At 35.9% G+C, this 20,177-nt stretch overlaps 1 protein-coding gene across 1 annotated transcript in view; it reads left to right on the top strand.

Moving 5' to 3' along the window:
• Positions 1-20,177, top strand: part of PAPOLA (poly(A) polymerase alpha) — a 45,449-nt gene that overhangs the window by 14,377 nt on the left and 10,895 nt on the right. The window contains exons 6-15 of the mRNA XM_034418426.3: positions 573-626; positions 2,407-2,518; positions 3,279-3,368; positions 3,468-3,606; positions 4,951-5,023; positions 6,466-6,586; positions 7,617-7,701; positions 11,465-11,518; positions 13,477-13,596; positions 15,321-15,430. Of these exons, the coding sequence (XP_034274317.1) occupies positions 573-626; positions 2,407-2,518; positions 3,279-3,368; positions 3,468-3,606; positions 4,951-5,023; positions 6,466-6,586; positions 7,617-7,701; positions 11,465-11,518; positions 13,477-13,596; positions 15,321-15,430 (958 nt within the window). The remainder of the gene's footprint in view (positions 1-572; positions 627-2,406; positions 2,519-3,278; positions 3,369-3,467; positions 3,607-4,950; positions 5,024-6,465; positions 6,587-7,616; positions 7,702-11,464; positions 11,519-13,476; positions 13,597-15,320; positions 15,431-20,177) is intronic.

Here is a 20,177-nt window from a genome sequence, read left to right as displayed (position 1 = left end):
AGCCGAGTCTTTTGCTACCCTGTGCTTCAAGAACCTTGCTGCCCTGCACTTCATAGCCCCAGCTGACCTTTTCCATTTTGCACTTGCTGCTGACAATGTATGTCCACCCAGGCTCTTCACAAGGAAATCATGTGAGCCCATCTTCCCCAGGTCTCCTGAGGAAACTGCCATGGGTGATCTTTGGAAGAAAGCCTTATGTGGTCAGCAGTTACCTCCTAAAGGACCAGGCTAGGCATAATTGGTCAGCAGCCAGAGCAGGAAGATGGTAAAAGTCATATAGGGCATCAGGGGCCACAGAGTGCAGGGGACAAAAAGGGCATAGATGGGAAAGAGATAGGCAGAAGAGGAGAGTTGAAGCACCACTGTGGTCCTCAGGGTGGTCAGGTATCTAAATTTTGAACATGACTGCGGAGGTACTGCAACAGTCATAACTTTGGAGACTGGTTGTAAGTCCCTTCAGCAGTGTCATAACTTGAACGGTCACTGAACAAAGGATTGTAAGTCTAGGACAATCTGTAGCTTTGTTTCTGCATAGAATGAATAATTCTCATTGCAAAATGCTTATTTTTCAGGCTGTTGAAGAAGCATTTGTTCCTGTTATTAAATTGTGTTTTGATGGAATAGAGGTAAATGAAATATTTTTTCTTATATATGTTATATGTTACACATCTGCTCTTTAGAAAAGAATAAAGTCACACTTGCCTGTTCTCAAAGGAGTCCACAATTCTCCCAGTTTAGAGGAATCATTGTATTAGAAGACAAGACCTAGGTCTCAAGGAACCAGAACCTTCCACTGTTATGGATCTCATAATAGGCCCATTGATGGGAGAGGTGTTACTAATAGCTAATCATCCCAATTCCTTTTTTTGTTTTCTAAGACCTTTAACAAAGTCTTCAAGACAGAAAGAGGGACCTTAGCCTCCAACTCCATATTGTCACAAGAAGTTTTAGTTTTTTGTAAGATTCCTGTGGATGGAGCTTCTATAGGGCAGAGTACATTGTGGCTACAGTTATAAGAATCTATCTGTCCATCCATCCAATTTATATGGCTGGCCATCGGTCCAAGAAATTCTGGACAGCAAAGAAACAAAAGCAGAGAATTATATTAAAACAACGCCAATTAAAACTGCATCAAGATTCATTAAAAACAAACTATTGGATATATACAATCATACCGAATCTCCCAAACTAACATCTTGTTCCTAATGCCCAGATTTTTATGGCCTTACAAATGTATTTGAAGAAGGGAGCTGTTCCATTGGGCATTTGGCAAGGCACACTTCCTTGGAGTTGCTAGATGACATTGCTTTCTCACTAGTACCTGGAACACACCAATTCTGCTGATCTGATGGGATGAGCAGAAGCTACTGCAGTCCTTTAAATAATCTGGTCCCATACTATGTAGTGCTCTAAAAGCAACAAGCAGTTCCAAATGTATCAAAATGTTAGAAACACACTTTAATATGGGATAAACTCATTTAATAGGAAATCTGTTTATTTACTGAAGTAGTAAGGGATGAAATCTCTCTCACTGAAGACTTTCTTGCATAATTTTATTTGCAATTGTCATGTGAATTGCAAAGCTTCTTGAACTTTACCTTGCACTTGCGATATCTGAATGCACTATTCAGAGGATGTGAAAGAAGAAAGGAGTGTCGCAAGACTGATTTAAAAGTAAAAGAGTAAAGGACAGAGAAAGATAGAATAGAAAAATGCCAGCAGCTGCCTCTTGGAGGTCCAGTCTGAGCATGCTTGGTCAGCACTGGGAGCAAGAGGACAGCAAAGATCAGTCAGTGATGTCAGGGGCTGCAGAGTGCAGGAACCCAAAAGAGCATATTAGGCAGGTGTGGGGGTGGTGGTGTTGCACTGTCCCTGCAGCCATAAATACAGGCAGGCTGCTAAGTGGCCAAATTTTGATGATGTGACCATGGTAATGTTGCAACAGCTATAACTTCAGGCACTTAGTTGTTACTCTGTTCATTTAGTGCTACCATAACTTTCAATGATCACTAAATGAATGGCTGTAAATTGAGGACTCCCTGTATATTCAATAAGCCTGTTGTAAGGCTGATTGCCAAGATTCCAGATTGTAATCACGTGATCATGGGGGCGCTGCAATGGCTATAACTTGTAGCAAATTTTGAGGGTCATTGAATGAATGACAACTTAAGCAAGGATTACGTGTAACAGGTTTTATTAGGAAATAATGAAAGTATCGTCTGTTTAGATTTCTACCTCATTCAAAGCTGCAGAATGCATTATGAAAATTCCTGGTTAATCTGGTTGAGAGAACCTTGTAATAAAATTACGTTAGAATGCCCCTAAAAACTGCAGTTTTGTAATATTTTGTCAGCAAATTGGATAATATGATTGAGAGCTTATTCTATCTTATTTGTTTTTGTTTAGATTGATATCTTGTTTGCCAGGTTAGCACTGCAAACTATTCCTGAAGACCTAGACCTTCGAGATGATAGTCTACTTAAAAATTTAGACATTAGATGCATACGAAGTCTTAATGGTGAGTTTATTTTAACCAGATTTGTGTAATCAAAGCAAAAGTTGAACTTTAGTTTTTAAGAAAGTGAGTGACTTCTCATAATGATTTCTGCTCTTAATTGCATACAGTAAATGTTTTTCACAATTCATTCTTTATCCAGATTGGACATTAATTTATTTCTCATTCTGAAGATAAAACAGTTCTGTAACCTATTGAAAAAAGCCATGTGGCAGAGGATTTAACAAGTTGGGACCATTTGTTTCTTGTCCCCATCAAACTAAGTAATTTGTAGCAAATTGAAAAAGGTTTTTTTAAATGACATGGCTTGGGGTATGAAAGTAGTAAACAATCCTTTGAAGAGTAGTAGCTCTCTGCTGGAATGTTGGCTTATTATTTAGCTTACATAATAATGCACATTTGTCTTATCTGTTAAGAAGTAGTACATTTTGGAGAAATAACTTCTGGAAAACAAGTTGCTGCTATTATTGCACCTCTGTATTATGACTAGTACTATTATTTAGGCTTTATCATAATTTTTGCCTGCCCGATAACAAAATTACTTGAGCTTGTGTTTAATGGTTTCCATCTGAACTTAAGAATTTCAAACTTGAGATTGAATATCAGTTTGTGTATTATTTTTCGATATGTGCATTAGATTACAAATATAAAACCTCACAGCTAGATATTAGAGTTGAACGTTAACCTTTGACTAAATTTCCAAGTATTTGGAAGAAAAATAAAATTATGATGGAGGTTGTTTTTTTTTGCTTCTGTGTTTCAGGTTGCAGAGTAACTGATGAAATTCTCCATCTAGTACCAAACATTGACAATTTCAGGTTAACACTGAGAGCTATCAAACTGTGGGCCAAACGTAAGTGGAGTCTTATGAAACTAGATTTTAAAAAAGGATACTGTGCTATTGAATGAAAGTAACTAAACTTATCTGTCTCTTTTCCCTTCTAAACAACAGGGCACAACATCTATTCCAATATACTAGGTTTCCTTGGTGGAGTTTCCTGGGCTATGCTAGTAGCAAGAACTTGCCAGCTTTATCCAAATGCAATAGCATCAACTCTTGTACATAAATTTTTCTTGGTATTTTCTAAATGGTATGTCTCTTTAGATTACACTAAAATAAAAATTATTATAGACCCTGAATTTTAGTGTTGTTTCTATGGCATTTATTCAGATGGTGTCAGGTTAAGAGTTTCACTTAAAGGAGCATTTATTCTCCCAAGAGATTGCAAGACATTGTTGTGGAGATTTACAGTTGCTAAACTTTATTTTATAGCTGCCAGTATAAAGCTTCTATTTACATTGTATAAGGCATTTAAACTAAACCGAACATGGCTTTTGTGAGCCTAGGAGCACCTGGCTTATAATGTCATCCATTTTAATTTTAACTGATTAGGGGGTACACAAACATGTAGCCTAAATGGTTTGATGTAGACCCTTAAAGAAGGATAGTTATTCCACAATGACTATGCATGATGTAATTTCCATGCAACATATTTCATGGAATAATTGAGATGTTTAATCATGGTCTGAATGTTTTTAAGCCTTCCCCTCAAAGATTTTTTACAGGTGGGTGAGACTAAAATAATTCCAGGTACCACTAGGGAACATTTCATTATTTCTTCATAAAAAGAATGCTCTATGATAAAAAACATAATCACTATCTTCATGGTCATTCTTAATGTTGGATTTAATTTTTATAATACTATTTGAACTGGAATGACCAATAATACCTGTATAGGTCTGAATTAAACATAAAATATTGTGGTACTTTACACATATGCACCATTGCCTTATGCTGGGAATGTTATAAATATTGAGTAAGATGGATGGAATGGTGTGCATAAAATGTGTGGCTTTTCAAATTTGCGTTGAAATTTGTTTCTCAAAAGAAACATCTTTTGACTGGGTAGAATAATAGAATTATTAAGGTAATTAACTCATTAAAACATAATATATTGGTTAATTTACATATTCATTTTTAAATGATCAAGGCACTCTTCTGTGAGGATACAACGAACAGACAAATGCTGTGTTCATTTGCCAAGTAATGGAAAATGTTCCTACCATTCATACTCTTTGCTGATGGCAGTTCTTATCCATTCGGGCATGAGAAATGGATTATAAATGTTAAAATAATGTTCTCCATAAACAGATAGTATAACTATATACCCCCACAGGAGCCCTTTAAATATGAAGATTAATTGGGGTGGAGTGTGTGTGTTTTATTTAAAATGGCATTTGCTGACTCTGTGGCCTGATAATTTTTTTAATTAAGGAAAGAACACTCCTTAATAAATAAAAGTAGAGAGATTTTCTTTTGGAAAAAAGTTTCAGCTAATACTGCATCTGTATAAAATAAAAGCTGACATTCAAACATGCTTGTTTGCTTTTTAATAAGTGCTTTTCTTACTCAGTGCTACAATCTCTCTAAACAGGGAATGGCCAAATCCAGTGCTATTGAAACAGCCAGAAGAATGCAATCTTAATTTGCCTGTATGGGACCCAAGGGTTAGTGTATTATTTTTTCCCCATATAACTTCAAACTGTAAAGTAAAGCAAAGTGATGAAACCCCTGAGAACTTATTCATTACAAATTTAAACATTAAGTAGTTTTTCAGAACTTCCTGCTCTTTGTAATATATAGATTATGGTTACTTTTTGTCATGGATTACACTTCAAGTCTGCTTTAAAGTCTGCCCTCAGTTGGTAAAAATTCACCAGTGATGAGCCTTAAAATGTAATGCTGCTACAGGTTTAAAGTTACATCCGTTCATTCACCATACAATTTGAGAATTAAGTCTTAATGATCCATAGTTTTATTAGAAATAATGGTTCTATGAGGGCCCAGTATTGTACACGTATGTCACACATGCCTTCTATTGGGCAGTTGCTTACAGTACCTTTTTTTCTGTGGATGGCTGTGAGCATGGTTTTCTATTCCTCAATTATTCCATTAGAAAACTCAGAGTGACTTTCATGGGATTCCCAGTTATTTTTTTTTAAAACTCAGTCCTAACCAGCTCCACATCCCCTTAGTTCAGCAGTGCTATAGGCTGATGTACTCCTGGACAATTTATTGGGTTTCTGTATGGCTTACACAAGAGGTTAAAAAGAATAGAATATTTTTTTTCCCTATTGTATGTGGCTATCTCATTTGAATTTGGGACTTGCTGAAATCCCAGTGGATTTAAGACCTATGTCTACAGAGCACATGGAATCGGAGCTCGTTTGGTTCACCAAAACAAGCAAAATGGGTGTATGTGAAGACTGTACAGTTTTTGTTTACAATAAATAGTTTACTTTAATAAAAGCCCTTATTAAATGTTATGTTATGCTTACCATTCCTATTGCCTTGTTACCTTTTGGCACAATAACAATGTGTACTCTTAATAGATAAGTAAAACAAATGTAAGGGAATAATAGGGTTTCAAGTCTAAAAATGAAACTTTAAAAATACTGAAATGCATTTGCTATTCCTTCAACAAACAAACTTCTAAATAAAAGATACGTTAAAAACATATGATCCTGTGGGTGCTTAGTCTTTTTTTGTTTGTGTTTTTTAAAAAAATAAAATTGGCCTTTTCTTAATTTATACTACAATAAAATTTGGACTACATATTACAAAGCAGATCCAAGTAGTAATGTGCCACCAGGTTCATCAATATTGTACTGCCTGGATTAATACCAGATAATTCAACATTCCTCATTATTGAAGTAGTGATTCAGTTTTATGATCATAATAATATAGTGGGTTTTTTTTTTCAATTGCTAAAAGCAAAATACATTTTGTTGGCCATTTTTTATGTTTGAAATTGTTTAACTATTTAATATGATTCACAGTTACTGGTTCTTACCAGAATAATCATTTTGAAGTTTTTTTCAATGGACAGATCCAAATTTTTTTACTTGAATGTGATTGAAGAAAACTGATTGGCTGTTGTTATGTATAGGTAAATCCCAGTGATAGGTACCATCTTATGCCTATAATTACACCAGCATATCCCCAGCAGAACTCTACGTACAATGTGTCTGTTTCTACACGTATGGTCATGGTTGAAGAATTTAAGCAAGGTAAGCAATTCTGAAGATCTATTCCTGAAAGCTTTAAATTCTGCCCTACATATATGCTCTAAATCAGGTGTCAAACTCAATTTCATTGAGGGCTGCATCAGGGTTGTGTTTGACCTCGGGGAGACAGGGTGGGCCAGCTTGACGTCACTTGTGTCGGGGGCGCCTCTGATGGCCTGAACAGTCTGCCAGTGAAAATGGGCTCCCGAGCTCTGTTTTCGGTTGTGACGGCCTCCTGCAACCCTCTGCCAGCAAAAACGGAGCTCACAGGCGCACACGGCCCTCCCAAGCTCTGTTTTTGCTGGTAGAGGCACTGCAGGCCAGTCCTTTGCTGTTTCCAGGGCAGCCCTGCAAACCAGATCTAAGCCCCCCCTCTCCCCCCCCCCAGCCAGATCTGGGCCCCGGGCCTTGAGCTTGACAACCCTGCTCTAAATGGATAATAGAGACAAGCACTTAATGGATAGTAGTAAGTTATGAATTTATAGATTTCCCAAATACTAAAATTTAGGAAGAACATTTCCCAAATGGAAAGTAATTGAGTATGGTATTTTATCCACTTCTTGCTTTTTAAAATATTCCAGGAGCTCCTACCTACAGCTGGTATGTTTTCAGATATACTGTAGTAGTAATTATATGCCACAACATATATTCTAAAAACAATAAACTTTCAATTTTCAGCTAATTATTTTAGCCATAGTACAATTTGGTTTCTAAATACTTGATCATATATAACTCCTACCCAGCTTAATGACATGAAAACATAATTGCACCAAATTTGATCCCTAGATTTTCTGATTTTCAAGAGCTTGAGTGACAAAGCAAATACGTTTTTGTTGAAATCTTACACAGCAAACTGAGTAGAGTATATGCTTGTTAGTACAGAGTTCTGATACTTTGTTGATAAGTTTAAATAATAAACTGAAGAAAGCCCTCATAATGAAGATATTTAATTGTCTTAGCCCTTGTAATTTGCAAATTTATGTTCAAACAGATTAAATGTGTAAAAGGCTGAATATGTGTTTTTGTCATTCAGGTCTTGCTATCACAGATGAAATTTTGCTGAGTAAGGCAGAGTGGTCCAAACTTTTTGAAGCGCCAAACTTCTTTCAAAAATACAAGTATGTATTTTATGGTATGAAAGATGCTTTCTAAGTATATTAATATCTTAATATTCTTATGCTTAATGCCATGATTTCAACTGGTAAATTGACTGGCATTGCTGTAATGGACAAATGCTGAATTGATCACAAACTTGATTAAATTAAATTTCTTCTAGGAGAAATAGGAATCGATTTTATTATTTCAACTGAGTATGAAATATATATGTGAGTTCTAATGATTAGCAAATCACCTCTAATATTTTCTTGGGATTTTTGGGGCTTTGCAAATAACTTATTAGAGATTGAAGTAGCATAATGGGAAATAGTTGGATTAATTGAATAGTCAGGAGCCCTGATGGCGCAGTGATTAGAATGCAGCATTGCAAGCTAACTCTCCCCTCAGTCTGGAGTTCGATCCTGGACCCAGATATTTGGAGGCAACATTGTAAACTACTCAGAGACTGCTATAAACCTCTATGGAACTGTATTTAAATCTAAGTGCTATAGCTATTTTTGTAGAAAAGATATAGCTTATTTTTTAAAAATATATTAAAATATATTTTAAAAATATTTTAAAATGTGTGTATTTTTATGTATCCTCTTACAGTTACAGATGTCCACTTCCAGCAGTAGTTTACTGTTGTTTTTGTCTGAGCTTGGTACCTAAACTTTAATGCAATCCCTCCCACTATTAAAAGATGACTGGCCACCATTATAATGTGTCTGAGTTTTTTTTATTCTAATTCTTGCATTATAAATTGTAGAACACTAAAGAAAATTGGGCTAGTTATTCTTCTGTATAGGAATAGATACAATTATTTTCTACTTTTAGTAATTTCATTAGAAACAGAAAAGTGATGGCAGAAAAAAACCTAGTAGTCCATTGAGTGTGCCTTTTGAGCTTATTTGTTTTTTGTTTTCTTTTTAATTAATTAATTACATTTTAATTATTTTTATATGTTATTAATTTTTATTTTATTTTTTAAATTTTTGTCGGATGATGGACATGCAGTTATCCCAAGCATGTTTAAACTCAGTTACTGATGATTGACCCATTACCTCCTCTGGAAGTTGGTTCCAAGCTTTCACTACTCTTTCTGTGAAGTAATACTTTCTAATATTACTTTTGAACTTCTGTTTGAGGTTATCCCCCCCATGTTCTTGGATTATTATTTTTTTTGCTTAATAGTGAAAATGTTTCCAACTGCCATAATGTAAGGGATGTTCAACATTTTTCTTATGTAAGCTTTTACCATTTAATCCTTCAATATGTTGCAGTAACATAAAAATCTCATTTCACATATATTTTGTAGTTCATTGCCATAAGTTTTTATTGTTAAAAATATTGCACAAATTTGTTTTGTTATTAAAAGATAAGTGAGTTCTGATTATTTTACTTTGCAAAAACATAATATGGACATTTGTAAAAACAATACTGTTATGAACATTGGTTGTCATAGGATCTATTATAGACATTTAATGAATGAGACAGTAAGAGCCTGTAGTACAGTAGACTAAGCACTATTATTAACATCTGCTGCTTGCAATTACTGCAAATTCAAATCTCACCAGGCTCAAGGTTGACTCAGCCTTCCATCCTTTCAAAGGTAGGTGAAATGAGGACCCAGATTGTGGGGGCAATAAGCTGACTTTGTATAAATATACAAAAGTATGAAGGCTATTGCTTAACGCATTGTAAGCTGCCCTGAGTCTCCGGAGAAGGGCGGCATATAAATTAAAGCAAAAAAAAAAAAGGTGTAGAAAAGAAATAAAAAGAAAAATATTTCATAGAATTCTACAAAATTTTATATATTGGTTTGCTTCTTAACAGCTTTGAGTATTCTGTTGTCAATGCAGAGACTTCCTTTAAGCACATCCCTCGCCCTGCTTCCCAAATAAAAAATGAATAATAATTTTACTTTGGAGGAAAAAAAATCTTCAGTTGACTTACCTGAATAATCAAGCATACTATCTTTTCTGAAAAGTTCGGTGTAAAACTGAGTAAAACACATGTTGTAGGTTCCCAAGGATGTTTTGATAAAGGTTGATTCCCCAGATCTAAAATGCTTATATACAGTAGTTACAATGGTACTATTCTTTCTGAAACCACACATTATTTTAGTCAATATTTAGTACTTTCTGCATATGGAATTTACTGTACTATGCGTCTTAACAGTAACTTCAACGGTAACTAGAGGATACTACATTAAAAGATCCAATTCCAAATATTGATAGATGCAAGTTTAATAAGTATAGATTGATTAATATTTAATGGTGATGCAATAATGATCCAATATTTTGTTTTCTGTATTCTGCCACAAAAACCTCAGAACTTAATTATACTTCATAATAAAGTACTTACTTAAAGCAAAATCTATCAGAAAATAACATCTATCCCTCAGATACAAATTATCTCATGCTAAGAAAATGCTGAAAAAAGCACAAGCTTAGGATACATTGAATTGTTAAAAAGAGTTTTGATTTCATTTGAAATAGCTTGGATGCTCAGTTTACTATTAATAACAAATCAGAGACTATAACCTAAAATTTATAAGAATTGTAAAACAAAACCAAACATCTATAAAATAGGATTATCTTGGACTAATTTTACGAATGAATTTACTGTATACATTTTGCTGGAAAAGAAATTTGAACAAATCCTATCATTTGTTTGGGAAAGTCCATTGTAATATTATTTGTAGGCCATCAAGAGCAAATGATGCTTCTAGTTTTATTTTGCCTAGCAGTAATAATAAAGAGCAGAGTTTGGAGATGACAGTTAGGTAGCAGATTATATCATTCTACGTTGTTCATTCCTTCTATCACTCACTACAATTTTCTAAGTCTGTTCTGGAAGTCAGAAATGCCGTGATTTGCATTTGTTGTTGTTGGGTTTTTTTATACCTATAGTGATCCTAACCAAATTTCTGTGTGCCGTACACCTTTGGCATATAACCATACTGGCCACATGACCATGGAAAATGTCTTAGGACAACACTAGCTCCCTTACTCAAGAAACAGTGATGAGCACCATGCTCTAGAGTCAGACACGACTGGAGAGGGAAACCTTTACTTTTATGTGTGTGTGCACTCACCCACTGTAGATATTCACATCAAGAAATGGTTAACTTACAGTATGTTAAAACAATCATATTTATCACAGAACTTCCAATAGACAGGCTGAGAGATGCCCACAAACTAATTCACTTCAGTAGAGGCAGATAATTGCTGTGAACATTTCTTGGCACAATTGCCGTTTTTGTTTTCTGAAACAGTTCTGCATACTCATCAAAGCATGTAGTGAGTTCTGGATTGAGGCCATTATATTTAGCAGACTTTTTTGTAGAAGTGAAAATGGTTTGCTGACTCAAATGTAAAATATTTCAGAATTACCTTGAATATGTTCCATGCTATCGCTATAGATGTGGGAAGATAGCTCTGTTTTAGAAGTCAGTTTCAGAATAATGGACTACTAGAATACTAACAATCTTTTTCAACTAAAAGATAAATTTCTTAGTTCTAGTAAAGTTTTTAAGTACATAATCTGAATCTCATTTTATTTCAACTTCTAGGATTGTATTTTGATTTTGTTAATATTGTTTTGACTGATAAAATTAACCAGTATAAGGTCTGGGCAGATTTTTAAGGTTAAAATAGTTACATCAGATACTGGGTTAACTGAAGACAACATTAATATATTAAGATACAATAAATGTTGAAAAATAGAATATAAATCAAATTTTCAAAAGAAAGTTAGTATATTATTTTTTTATTTTCAAAGGCATTATATTGTACTTCTAGCAAGTGCACCAACAGAAAAACAACGATTAGAATGGTGAGTCAAATTCTCCATATTGCCATCTTTTAGCATTTGAATGTGATTCTTCTGTGATTATGGCCAGATAATTTCGTCTGAGCAGAGCACTGCAAATGATTATGCTATACATAACAGGGTAACCCACATCTGACTTACTTTTTCCTCCTATTGGGGAGCGAATGATCAATAAAGGTGAAACTCAGAAACAACAAAGTTCTTTATTGTTTGGCTGATAAGCACATATTCTAAAAATGTGTTAAGCAAAACTGGGTAAATCATTCTGGGGGAACATTTGATAACTATCTTTACTTCTGTTTTCACTAATCAAGTTAATAAAACTAAGTACAAGTGGGATTATATTCATTTTAAATCCTCACCCCACTTTATTCAGGCTGCCAACAGAGGAAATTTGCTCAGTTAAAACTTACAACAGAAAATACAACTAAAAAGAAAAATGAGGAAAAAAATCCATGTAAAACCAGAGCCCAATAGTCATTTTTGTGGAATCTTGATGCTCTCTGAACTTGTTGTTTGCTAGCAGACGTTTCATTACTTGACTAGGTAACATGATTAGTGCTAATGAAGCTTGCTCTGCCTGTATTGGTGGGGGTGTGGCTTACTGCTTGGTAGTTCTTTGATTGGGAGTAGGCTATTTTTTTCTGCTTGATTGGAGTTTGTCTGGTGTTTATCCCTGCTTATCTGGGTTTTGGCTGCTGAGAAAATGTGTTTTGATTTTTCTGTTTCCTTCTTAGCTTTTTTACTGTCTCTTTGAATGGTGTATAATGGTGGCTTATCTCTGTGTCTCTTGATGGCTGATTTGTCTGAATGCCAGGTTTCACACAACTTATTCTAATCAACTTATTCTAATCAACTTATTCTTTTCTCTATTTGATAGGGCTCTAAATCAACTTTAGAAAACTAGCATTACCAGATAATGCCTCATTCAGAGTTTGATAGCTTCTTAAGCAAATAATATGTTTGACTACCAACCTGACTACATGTCACAATCATATTGAGGCAAATTCACAGAAAACAATCATTGCTCCATAAGTATGCATAACTTTTCTTCTTTGATTATTGTATTCATTTACTTCCTAAAATCTGAAAGCTACTCAGTTCTAAAAAGACTATGACCACTTTACAAATGATAGAAAAATAAAATGAAAAGATTCAAAATAAAATTTGGCCCAGTGGGTAAGGCATCAGGCTAGAAATCAAGAGACCGTGAGTTCAAGTCCTATCTTGACCATGAAAGCCAACTAGCTGACCTTACGTCAGTCACTCTCAGCCCAACTCACCTCACAGGGTTGTTACTGTGGGGAAAGTAGGATGTGGAAAATATGTTGGATATGTTCATCTCCTTGAGTTATTTTTAAAAATAATAAAGGGGATATAAATAAATAAATACAATTTAAAATTCCAAACAACCAACTTCCTAGCTATGGTATTAACACACTGAGAACCACAGCCATAGCCACAAAGATTACCATGTTATTAATCTCCAAAAACTTCTGAAACAGCTAGGTTCTGTAAATAACAGATTTTTCCCATGTAGAATTAAGATATTCAGCAAGAGGTTCTAGTGGAGAAAAAAGCTAGAATCTTTATCTTGCCTGTGGTGGAATAAATCTTTAACTGATGATGGGGAGATTAGCCTGGAAAATTAGATGCCATAAACCTAAATCAGCATTTTCTAAAAATTATGAATTTGAAATAAATAAAATGCTTATGGATAGCTCTTTTATGCACTGGATTCTCTTGTGAAGAAGACAATTTTTGCTTATCTTCCACAACGCTACTTGCCACCCATGCATTTGTGGAAAAGTTCTGCAGTCCTCCTGAGAAATAATGGATGAAGGGCAATATTGTCATTGGCAGAAATATTCTATGAGATTTCATTCACAAGCAATTATACTTTTAATTTATTCCAGTTAGCTTACTATTTGCATTATTCAATATTGCCTGTTATCTTTTAGGGTTGGCTTAGTAGAATCAAAAATCCGTATCTTGGTTGGAAGCTTGGAGAAGAATGAATTCATTACACTGGCTCATGTAAATCCTCAGTCATTCCCAGCACCCAAAGAAAATCCTGACAAGTAAGGCACTTAAAACTTAATAAAACTACTGGAAGAAATGTTACTAAAAAGAAAAAAAATCAGTTTTTCCTATTAACTTAGTCAGAAGGTTGACAGTTTAATTTAGGTTATGCCTTGGAAGAAAATCAGTTTCTTGTTCTCCACAGGAAATGTAGGACAGTAGAAAAATTGACAGAAAAGGGATAAAATTGGGATAATATATGCAGATGCTGTTAAGATTTAAAGTATCTTTATTGCAGGGGTGAAATCCAGCAGGTTCTGACAGGTTCTGGAGAATCGGTAGCGGAAATTTTGAGCAGTTCGGAGAACCGGTAGCGGAAATTTTGAGTAATTCAAAGAACAGGCAAATACCACTTCTGGCTGGCCCCAGAGTGGGGTGGGAGTGGAGACTTTGCAATATCCTTCCCCAGGGGTGGGGAGGGAATGGGGATTTTGCAGTAGCCTTCCCCTGGAGTAGGGTGGGAATGGTTATTTTGCAGTATCCTTCCCCTGCCAGGCCCACCAAGCCATTCCCACAGAACCGGTATTAAAAAATTTGGATTTCACCACTGCTTTATTTTACTAAAAAAGCTGAAGGTGGATCCGGAGGTATAATTGCAAAAAACGTTCTAGCATCTTCTTTATTCAACGACCACTCATGTAAGAGAGGTAGCAGAAGATATTGTATGCTGATGTTCACAAAATCATGTCTAAAATTTTACCTTGCATTGTTACACATTTTGAAATATTCTTTGCGCAAATGGACATATGCTTTTGAATTTACCCCCAGAAGGCTTTTGCACAAAGTCTTCTATGCAGAGAACTGCACTTCTGGATGCAAACTCTTATTCAATGAGTAAGATGTAAACAAAAGTAAACAACTTTTTGTTGGGATTATGGAAAATGATAATTAGTATTATGTTTATCCCATCCAACGTTATTTAAATAGTTTTATAAAGTTTTATCCATTTGTTATCCTTTACATTGTTAGAAAATATTAATGTTTTTAAGCAGAAAAACAGTCCTCAGTTCCCAGTTACTAAACCTGCAATAGACCATGAAATAGGATCTCAAACTTTAACAGTTTATGTGTCCTTACTTGATGAAGGGACAAAGTAGTTCAAGTAGTTGTTTGGTACTATTTATAACCCAAAATTTGTTTCATTTAACAGTCATTAAATGTTGAATGGGTAGAGTGAAGTCCTAATTCAGAGATGCACTTGGGGTGGAGTAGGTCTGTGTTGGCAGAAATGCATTTCTATTAAACTATTATTTATTTTTCAGAGGAGCTGAAAAAGTCTTGATAGATGGGCTAGGCACGGGAGAAAACAAGTTTGCCATACCCAAACTAGATTTGGTTTGCCTTCCTCACATAGTTAAGAAGGTTCAAATCAATATGAACTAATGTTTATTTAATTTGATGGGAACTTAAAAATAAAAATCCATAATTTTCTGTGCCTATCATGAAGTGGTTGAAATCAGGCTAGACACAACTTTACTTAGCCTGTTTTGGCAACAGGTCTCTGGCTGTTTTGCCCTCTTGCAACTGAGCAATAGTTTCTGAGAATTCCAAGATCTTTATATAATTCTAAAATCATTGAACTGTCATAGCTCTGTTGAATATTTTATAACATTTTACACAAATGGCTGATGTTGGAAATAGTTATTTACAAAATTTTACATTTTAGGATTCTTTCTATTGTCCTTTGTGACTTTAATTATTTTTTATTTTTATTTTCCAACAGGGAAGAGTTTCGTACAATGTGGGTGATTGGATTAGTGTTTAAGAAAACTGAGAATTCTGAAAATCTGAGTGTTGATCTTACATTTGACATTCAGTCTTTTACTGATACTGGTAAGTTTGACTGACTGATAATTGTTCTCTTCCAATTGTTTCCCCAAGCTGTATTAGTTTGGCAAATATATTTTCATGGTACTGGCAACTGTTAGCAAAGTATTGGCCTTCATATTTATAATTTTGCCCCTCCCCAAGTTTTAAATATAAATACTATAGTCTTCTGATTAGTATCAGCAGTAATTGTAATAGTACAGCTGATCATATTCTGTTATGCTATAGTTTCCATAACATGGCAATGGTTTCAATTCAGTTTGAATACTAATACCGAAAATTCAAAATAGCCTTTTGTCTATAAAATGCAATAACCTTCCACAAGGGTAATAAATGAATAAGAACAAAGTATATATAATCCAGCATTCTGGACTCATGGAGGGTGACCAGATGAATCCCAGAATCGCAAAAGGAGAAATTCTGTTTCAATGTTGTTCCTTAGCAACTGATATTTAAGAATGCCATCTTTGATTATGAGTTGGTAAAAAGCTTTGTAATTCTATTTTTCATGAATTTTTCGGGTTCTCTTTTAAATCTACCTTAAATGGAGGCTGTTTCTATATCTAATAGCAGTTTATTCTTTGGTTTAACTATTTATAGTTTAAAGTGTGCCTCCTTTTTGATTCTTTTCAATTTACCTTCATTACATAAACTTCAGTTCTCTGTGTGTTCTACCCCACATATGATACTTCTGTCACATTCTTTTTTTTATTGGTCCCAAACACTATGGATTTCTTTGTAAAGAGCCTACTCAAGTTTCCTAATCATTTTTCTTATCCCTTTGTGGTGATTAAATGTTATGGAATACAACTAAATTTAGTAAGATTGAAAGGAGCATTTTAGAAATTTGTACAGGAATAATATTGATATGTTAAAAAAATAATTGAAATAAATACAGGTTATTTACTTGGTTGACCAATTGTATTTGATCTTTGCCATTGTCTCAGCAATATTCCCCAAAAGGGATAGGTTGAAGACAAAGCAATAAGAACACATAAATGCCCTATTATGCAGGAAACCTACAGATTGCCCTGCTGCATATACTTCAACGCTGCCAGTACACAACCAACTCTCTCATCTTCAGCGAGGCTCTAAACTACAATCATATTTGTTCAGACCCATTTCACAGACATGTGCAATTGAAATTAAATCAGGCATTCAGGACGCTGAACTACATGAGATAAACAATCAAATCAATATAGGTAGTTCTCAGTTAACAATAGTAATTAGAATTTCTGTTGCTAAGCATTGCATTTATAAAGTTCAGTGTCACATGATCATGCTGCATAGCGACAGTGGTTCTGGCAATTGAGCCCAGAATTTACAGTGGGGCAAAAAGGTATTTAGTCAGCCACCAATTGTGCAAGTTCTCCCACTTAAAAAGATGAGAGAGGCTTGTAATTGACATCATAGGTAGACCTCAACTATGAGAGACAAAATGAGAAAACAAATCCAGACAATCACATTGTCTGATTTGGAAAAAAATTATTTGCAAATTATGGTGGAAAATAATTATTTGGTCAATATCAAAAGTTCATCTCAATACTTTGTTATATATTCTTTGTTGGCAATGACAGAGGTCAAACGTTTTCTGTAAGTCTTCACAAGGTTGGCACACACTGTTGCTGGCATATTGGCCCATTCCTCCATGCAGATCTCCTCTAGAGCAGTGATGTTTTGGGGCTGTCGCTGGGCAACACGGACTTTCAACTCCCTCCAAAGGTTTTCTATGGGGTTAAGATCTGGAGACTGGCTAAGCCACTCCAGGACCTTGAAATGCTTCTTACGAAGCCACTCCTTCGTTGCCCGGGCGGTGTGTTTGGGATCATTGTCATGCTGAAAGACCCAGCCACGTTTCATCTTCAATGCCCTTGCTGATGGAAGGAGGTTTGCACTCAAAATCTCACGATATATGGCCCCATTCATTCTTTCCTGTACACGGATCAGTCGTCCTGGTCCCTTTGCAGAGAAACAGCCCCAAAGCATGATGTTGCCACCCCCATGCTTCACAGTAGGTATGGTGTTCTTTGGTGCAACTCAGCATTCTCTCTCCTCCAAACACGACGAGTTGTGTTTCTACCAAACAGTTCTACTTTGGTTTCATCTGACCATATGACATTCTCCCAGTCTTCTTCTGGATCATCCAAATGCTCTCTAGCAAACTTCAGACCGGCCTGGACATGTACTGGCTTAAGCAGGGGGACACGTCTGGCACTGCAGGATCTGAGTCCCTGGCGGTGTAGTGTTACTGATGGTAGCCTTTGTTACGTTGGTCCCAGCTCTCTGCAGGTCATTCACTAGGTCCCCCCGTGTGGTTCTGGGATTTTTGCTCACCGTTCTTGTGATCATTTTGACCCCACGGGGTGAGATCTTGCGTGGAGCTCCAGATCGAGGGAGATTATCAGTGGTCTTGTATGTCTTCCATTTTCTAATTATTGCTCCCACAGTTGATTTCTTCACACCAAGCTGCTTGCCTATTGCAGATTCAGTCTTCCCTGCCTGGTGCAGGTCTACAATTTTGTTTCTGGTGTCCTTTGATAGCTCTTTGGTCTTCACCATAGTGGAGTTTGGAGTGTGACTGTTTGAGGTTGTGGACTGAGGTTGAGGTGTCTTTTATACTGATAACAAGTTCAAACAGGTGCCATTAATACAGGTAATGAGTGGAGGACAGAGGAGCCTCTTAAAGAAGAAGTTACAGGTCTGTGAGAGCCAAAAATCTTGCTTGTTTGTAGGTGACCAAATACTTATTTTCCACCATAATTTGCAAATAAATTCTTTCCAAATCAGACAATGTGATTGTCTGTATTTGTTTTCTCATTTTGTCTCTCATAGTTGAGGTCTACCTATGATGTCAATTACAGGCCTCTCTCATCTTTTTAAGTGGGAGAACTTGCACAGTTGGTGGCTGACTAAATAATTTTTTGCCCCACTGTATGTTGCTAAATTGGAAATTTGTAAAGTGAGTTTTACAACTTTTCTTGTCACATTTGTAAAGTGAATTTTTGCAGTTGTTAAATTAGTAACACGGTTGTTAAGTGAACTTGGCTTCCCCGTTGACTTTGCTTGTCAGGAAGTCACTAAAGATGATCACATGACCCCTGCAACCATCATAAATACTAGTTGTCAAGCAAATGTACCGTATTTTTCGGACTATAAGATGCATTCCTCCCCCCAAAAAATGTTGATGGAAATGGCTGTGCATCTTATAGAGTGAATGTTGCAGAAGCCCCGCCCACCCACCAATCCCCATCCTTCAGCCTCTGCCTCCTTGCAGCAAACAACAAACAGCCTGGTCAGCTTCAGCACAGCCTGATTTAGCATGAGCAGCTGATTGGCAGTTGGATCTTCCTCACGGAATACCACCGATCAACTGTTCCAGGCTGCGGGTATCGCCGCCACCCATTGCCACTGCCACCTATTGCCACCTCCGTGCACCCCATTTTCGGCCTCTGCATATCCTGTTTTCAGCCCGTTCCAGGCTGCGGGGATCGGGTGCCCGGAGGCCAAAAATGGGGTGCAGAGACAGATTTTTTTCCTTGTTTTGCTACCCAAAAGCTAGGTGTGTCTTATAGGCTGGAGCATCTTATAGTCTGAAAAATATGGTAAATCATGTGACCATGGGAATCCTGCAATGGTCATAAATGTGAAAAATGGTCATAAGTCCCTTTTCTCAGTGCCACTAAATGAACTGTTGTAAGTTGAGGACTACCTGTATTGTTAAACAAGGATCACACAGGTCATAAAATGAGGATCTCATGTGGCTGCGACTTCTGACTTCCTGCTGGCTTTTATATTGTTTGTGGAAAGCTGGCAGGGAAGGTTCTTACACTGGCCAGAACTTCAAGGACATCATACTTCTTGTTCAGTGCCATTGCAAGTTAGAATGGTTGCTGAACAAGTGGTCATTAAATGAAGATACCTGTAGAGCCAGATCAAGTCCCAGGGAGTATCTATTAAAAGACAAACGGAACAATAGAAACAGAAAAATAGAACACCACTGATTGTCACCTGCAGCTCAGAACTCAAATATATGAACTCAACATGCATCAAAAGGTTTCAGGCAAAATCAGAAGGTCTCAGTCAGATACAATGGGTTATTAAACATTACAGTTGTTAATTCATTATGTACTTGCAGTCTGACTAACATATAAACTGTATCTGTATAACCAACCAGCCTTGCCCTCCATCTTCTCCCAAATAAATCCTATATCAGTCTAGTAACTCTAGACACACGATATTGAAGTACTGTGTCTTTTACTAAGATTTGTTACTCAAGAGGTGCCACAGGGCCTTGATTTCTTTTCTTCTTTTTGGATGAGAGAGAATCTCTTCAAGGAAACCATTTAAATGAAACATTTGATGTAAACGGCAAAGTGAATTATGCTTGATGAGACTGTTTGCCTGGTGAATTTAGCTCTGTATGTAATAACTATACAGCCTAACCTTTTCTTTCCTTCTTTGTCCAGTTGCCTTTTCTCTCATCTTGCTTTAGATTCCCTATTCCCTTTCATCTTACTCCCCCAATGCAATTATCCATCTTGCCATATTCTATCCCACTTTTCTGTTTTCTGCTAGGAGCAGCAAGAATGATAATGTGAAAGGTTATTTTAATTTATGTAAATGGAAATCAGTTATTTTCTAAAAAGGTAACAATTATTTTTAGTTATTAATTCAATTATAATTTTTTTGGCATTTCTTTGGAGTGTGGCTCCTGACAGGCATATACATATAAGGATACAAATATACTTGTTTC

This window comes from Pantherophis guttatus, chromosome 1 (assembly GCF_059756535.1).
Source record: "Pantherophis guttatus breed Tessera chromosome 1, ASM5975653v1, whole genome shotgun sequence".
NCBI lineage: Eukaryota > Metazoa > Chordata > Lepidosauria > Squamata > Colubridae > Pantherophis > Pantherophis guttatus.
Note: the sequence above shows the minus strand (reverse complement) of the source record. Positions and strands in the feature narration are given on the sequence as shown.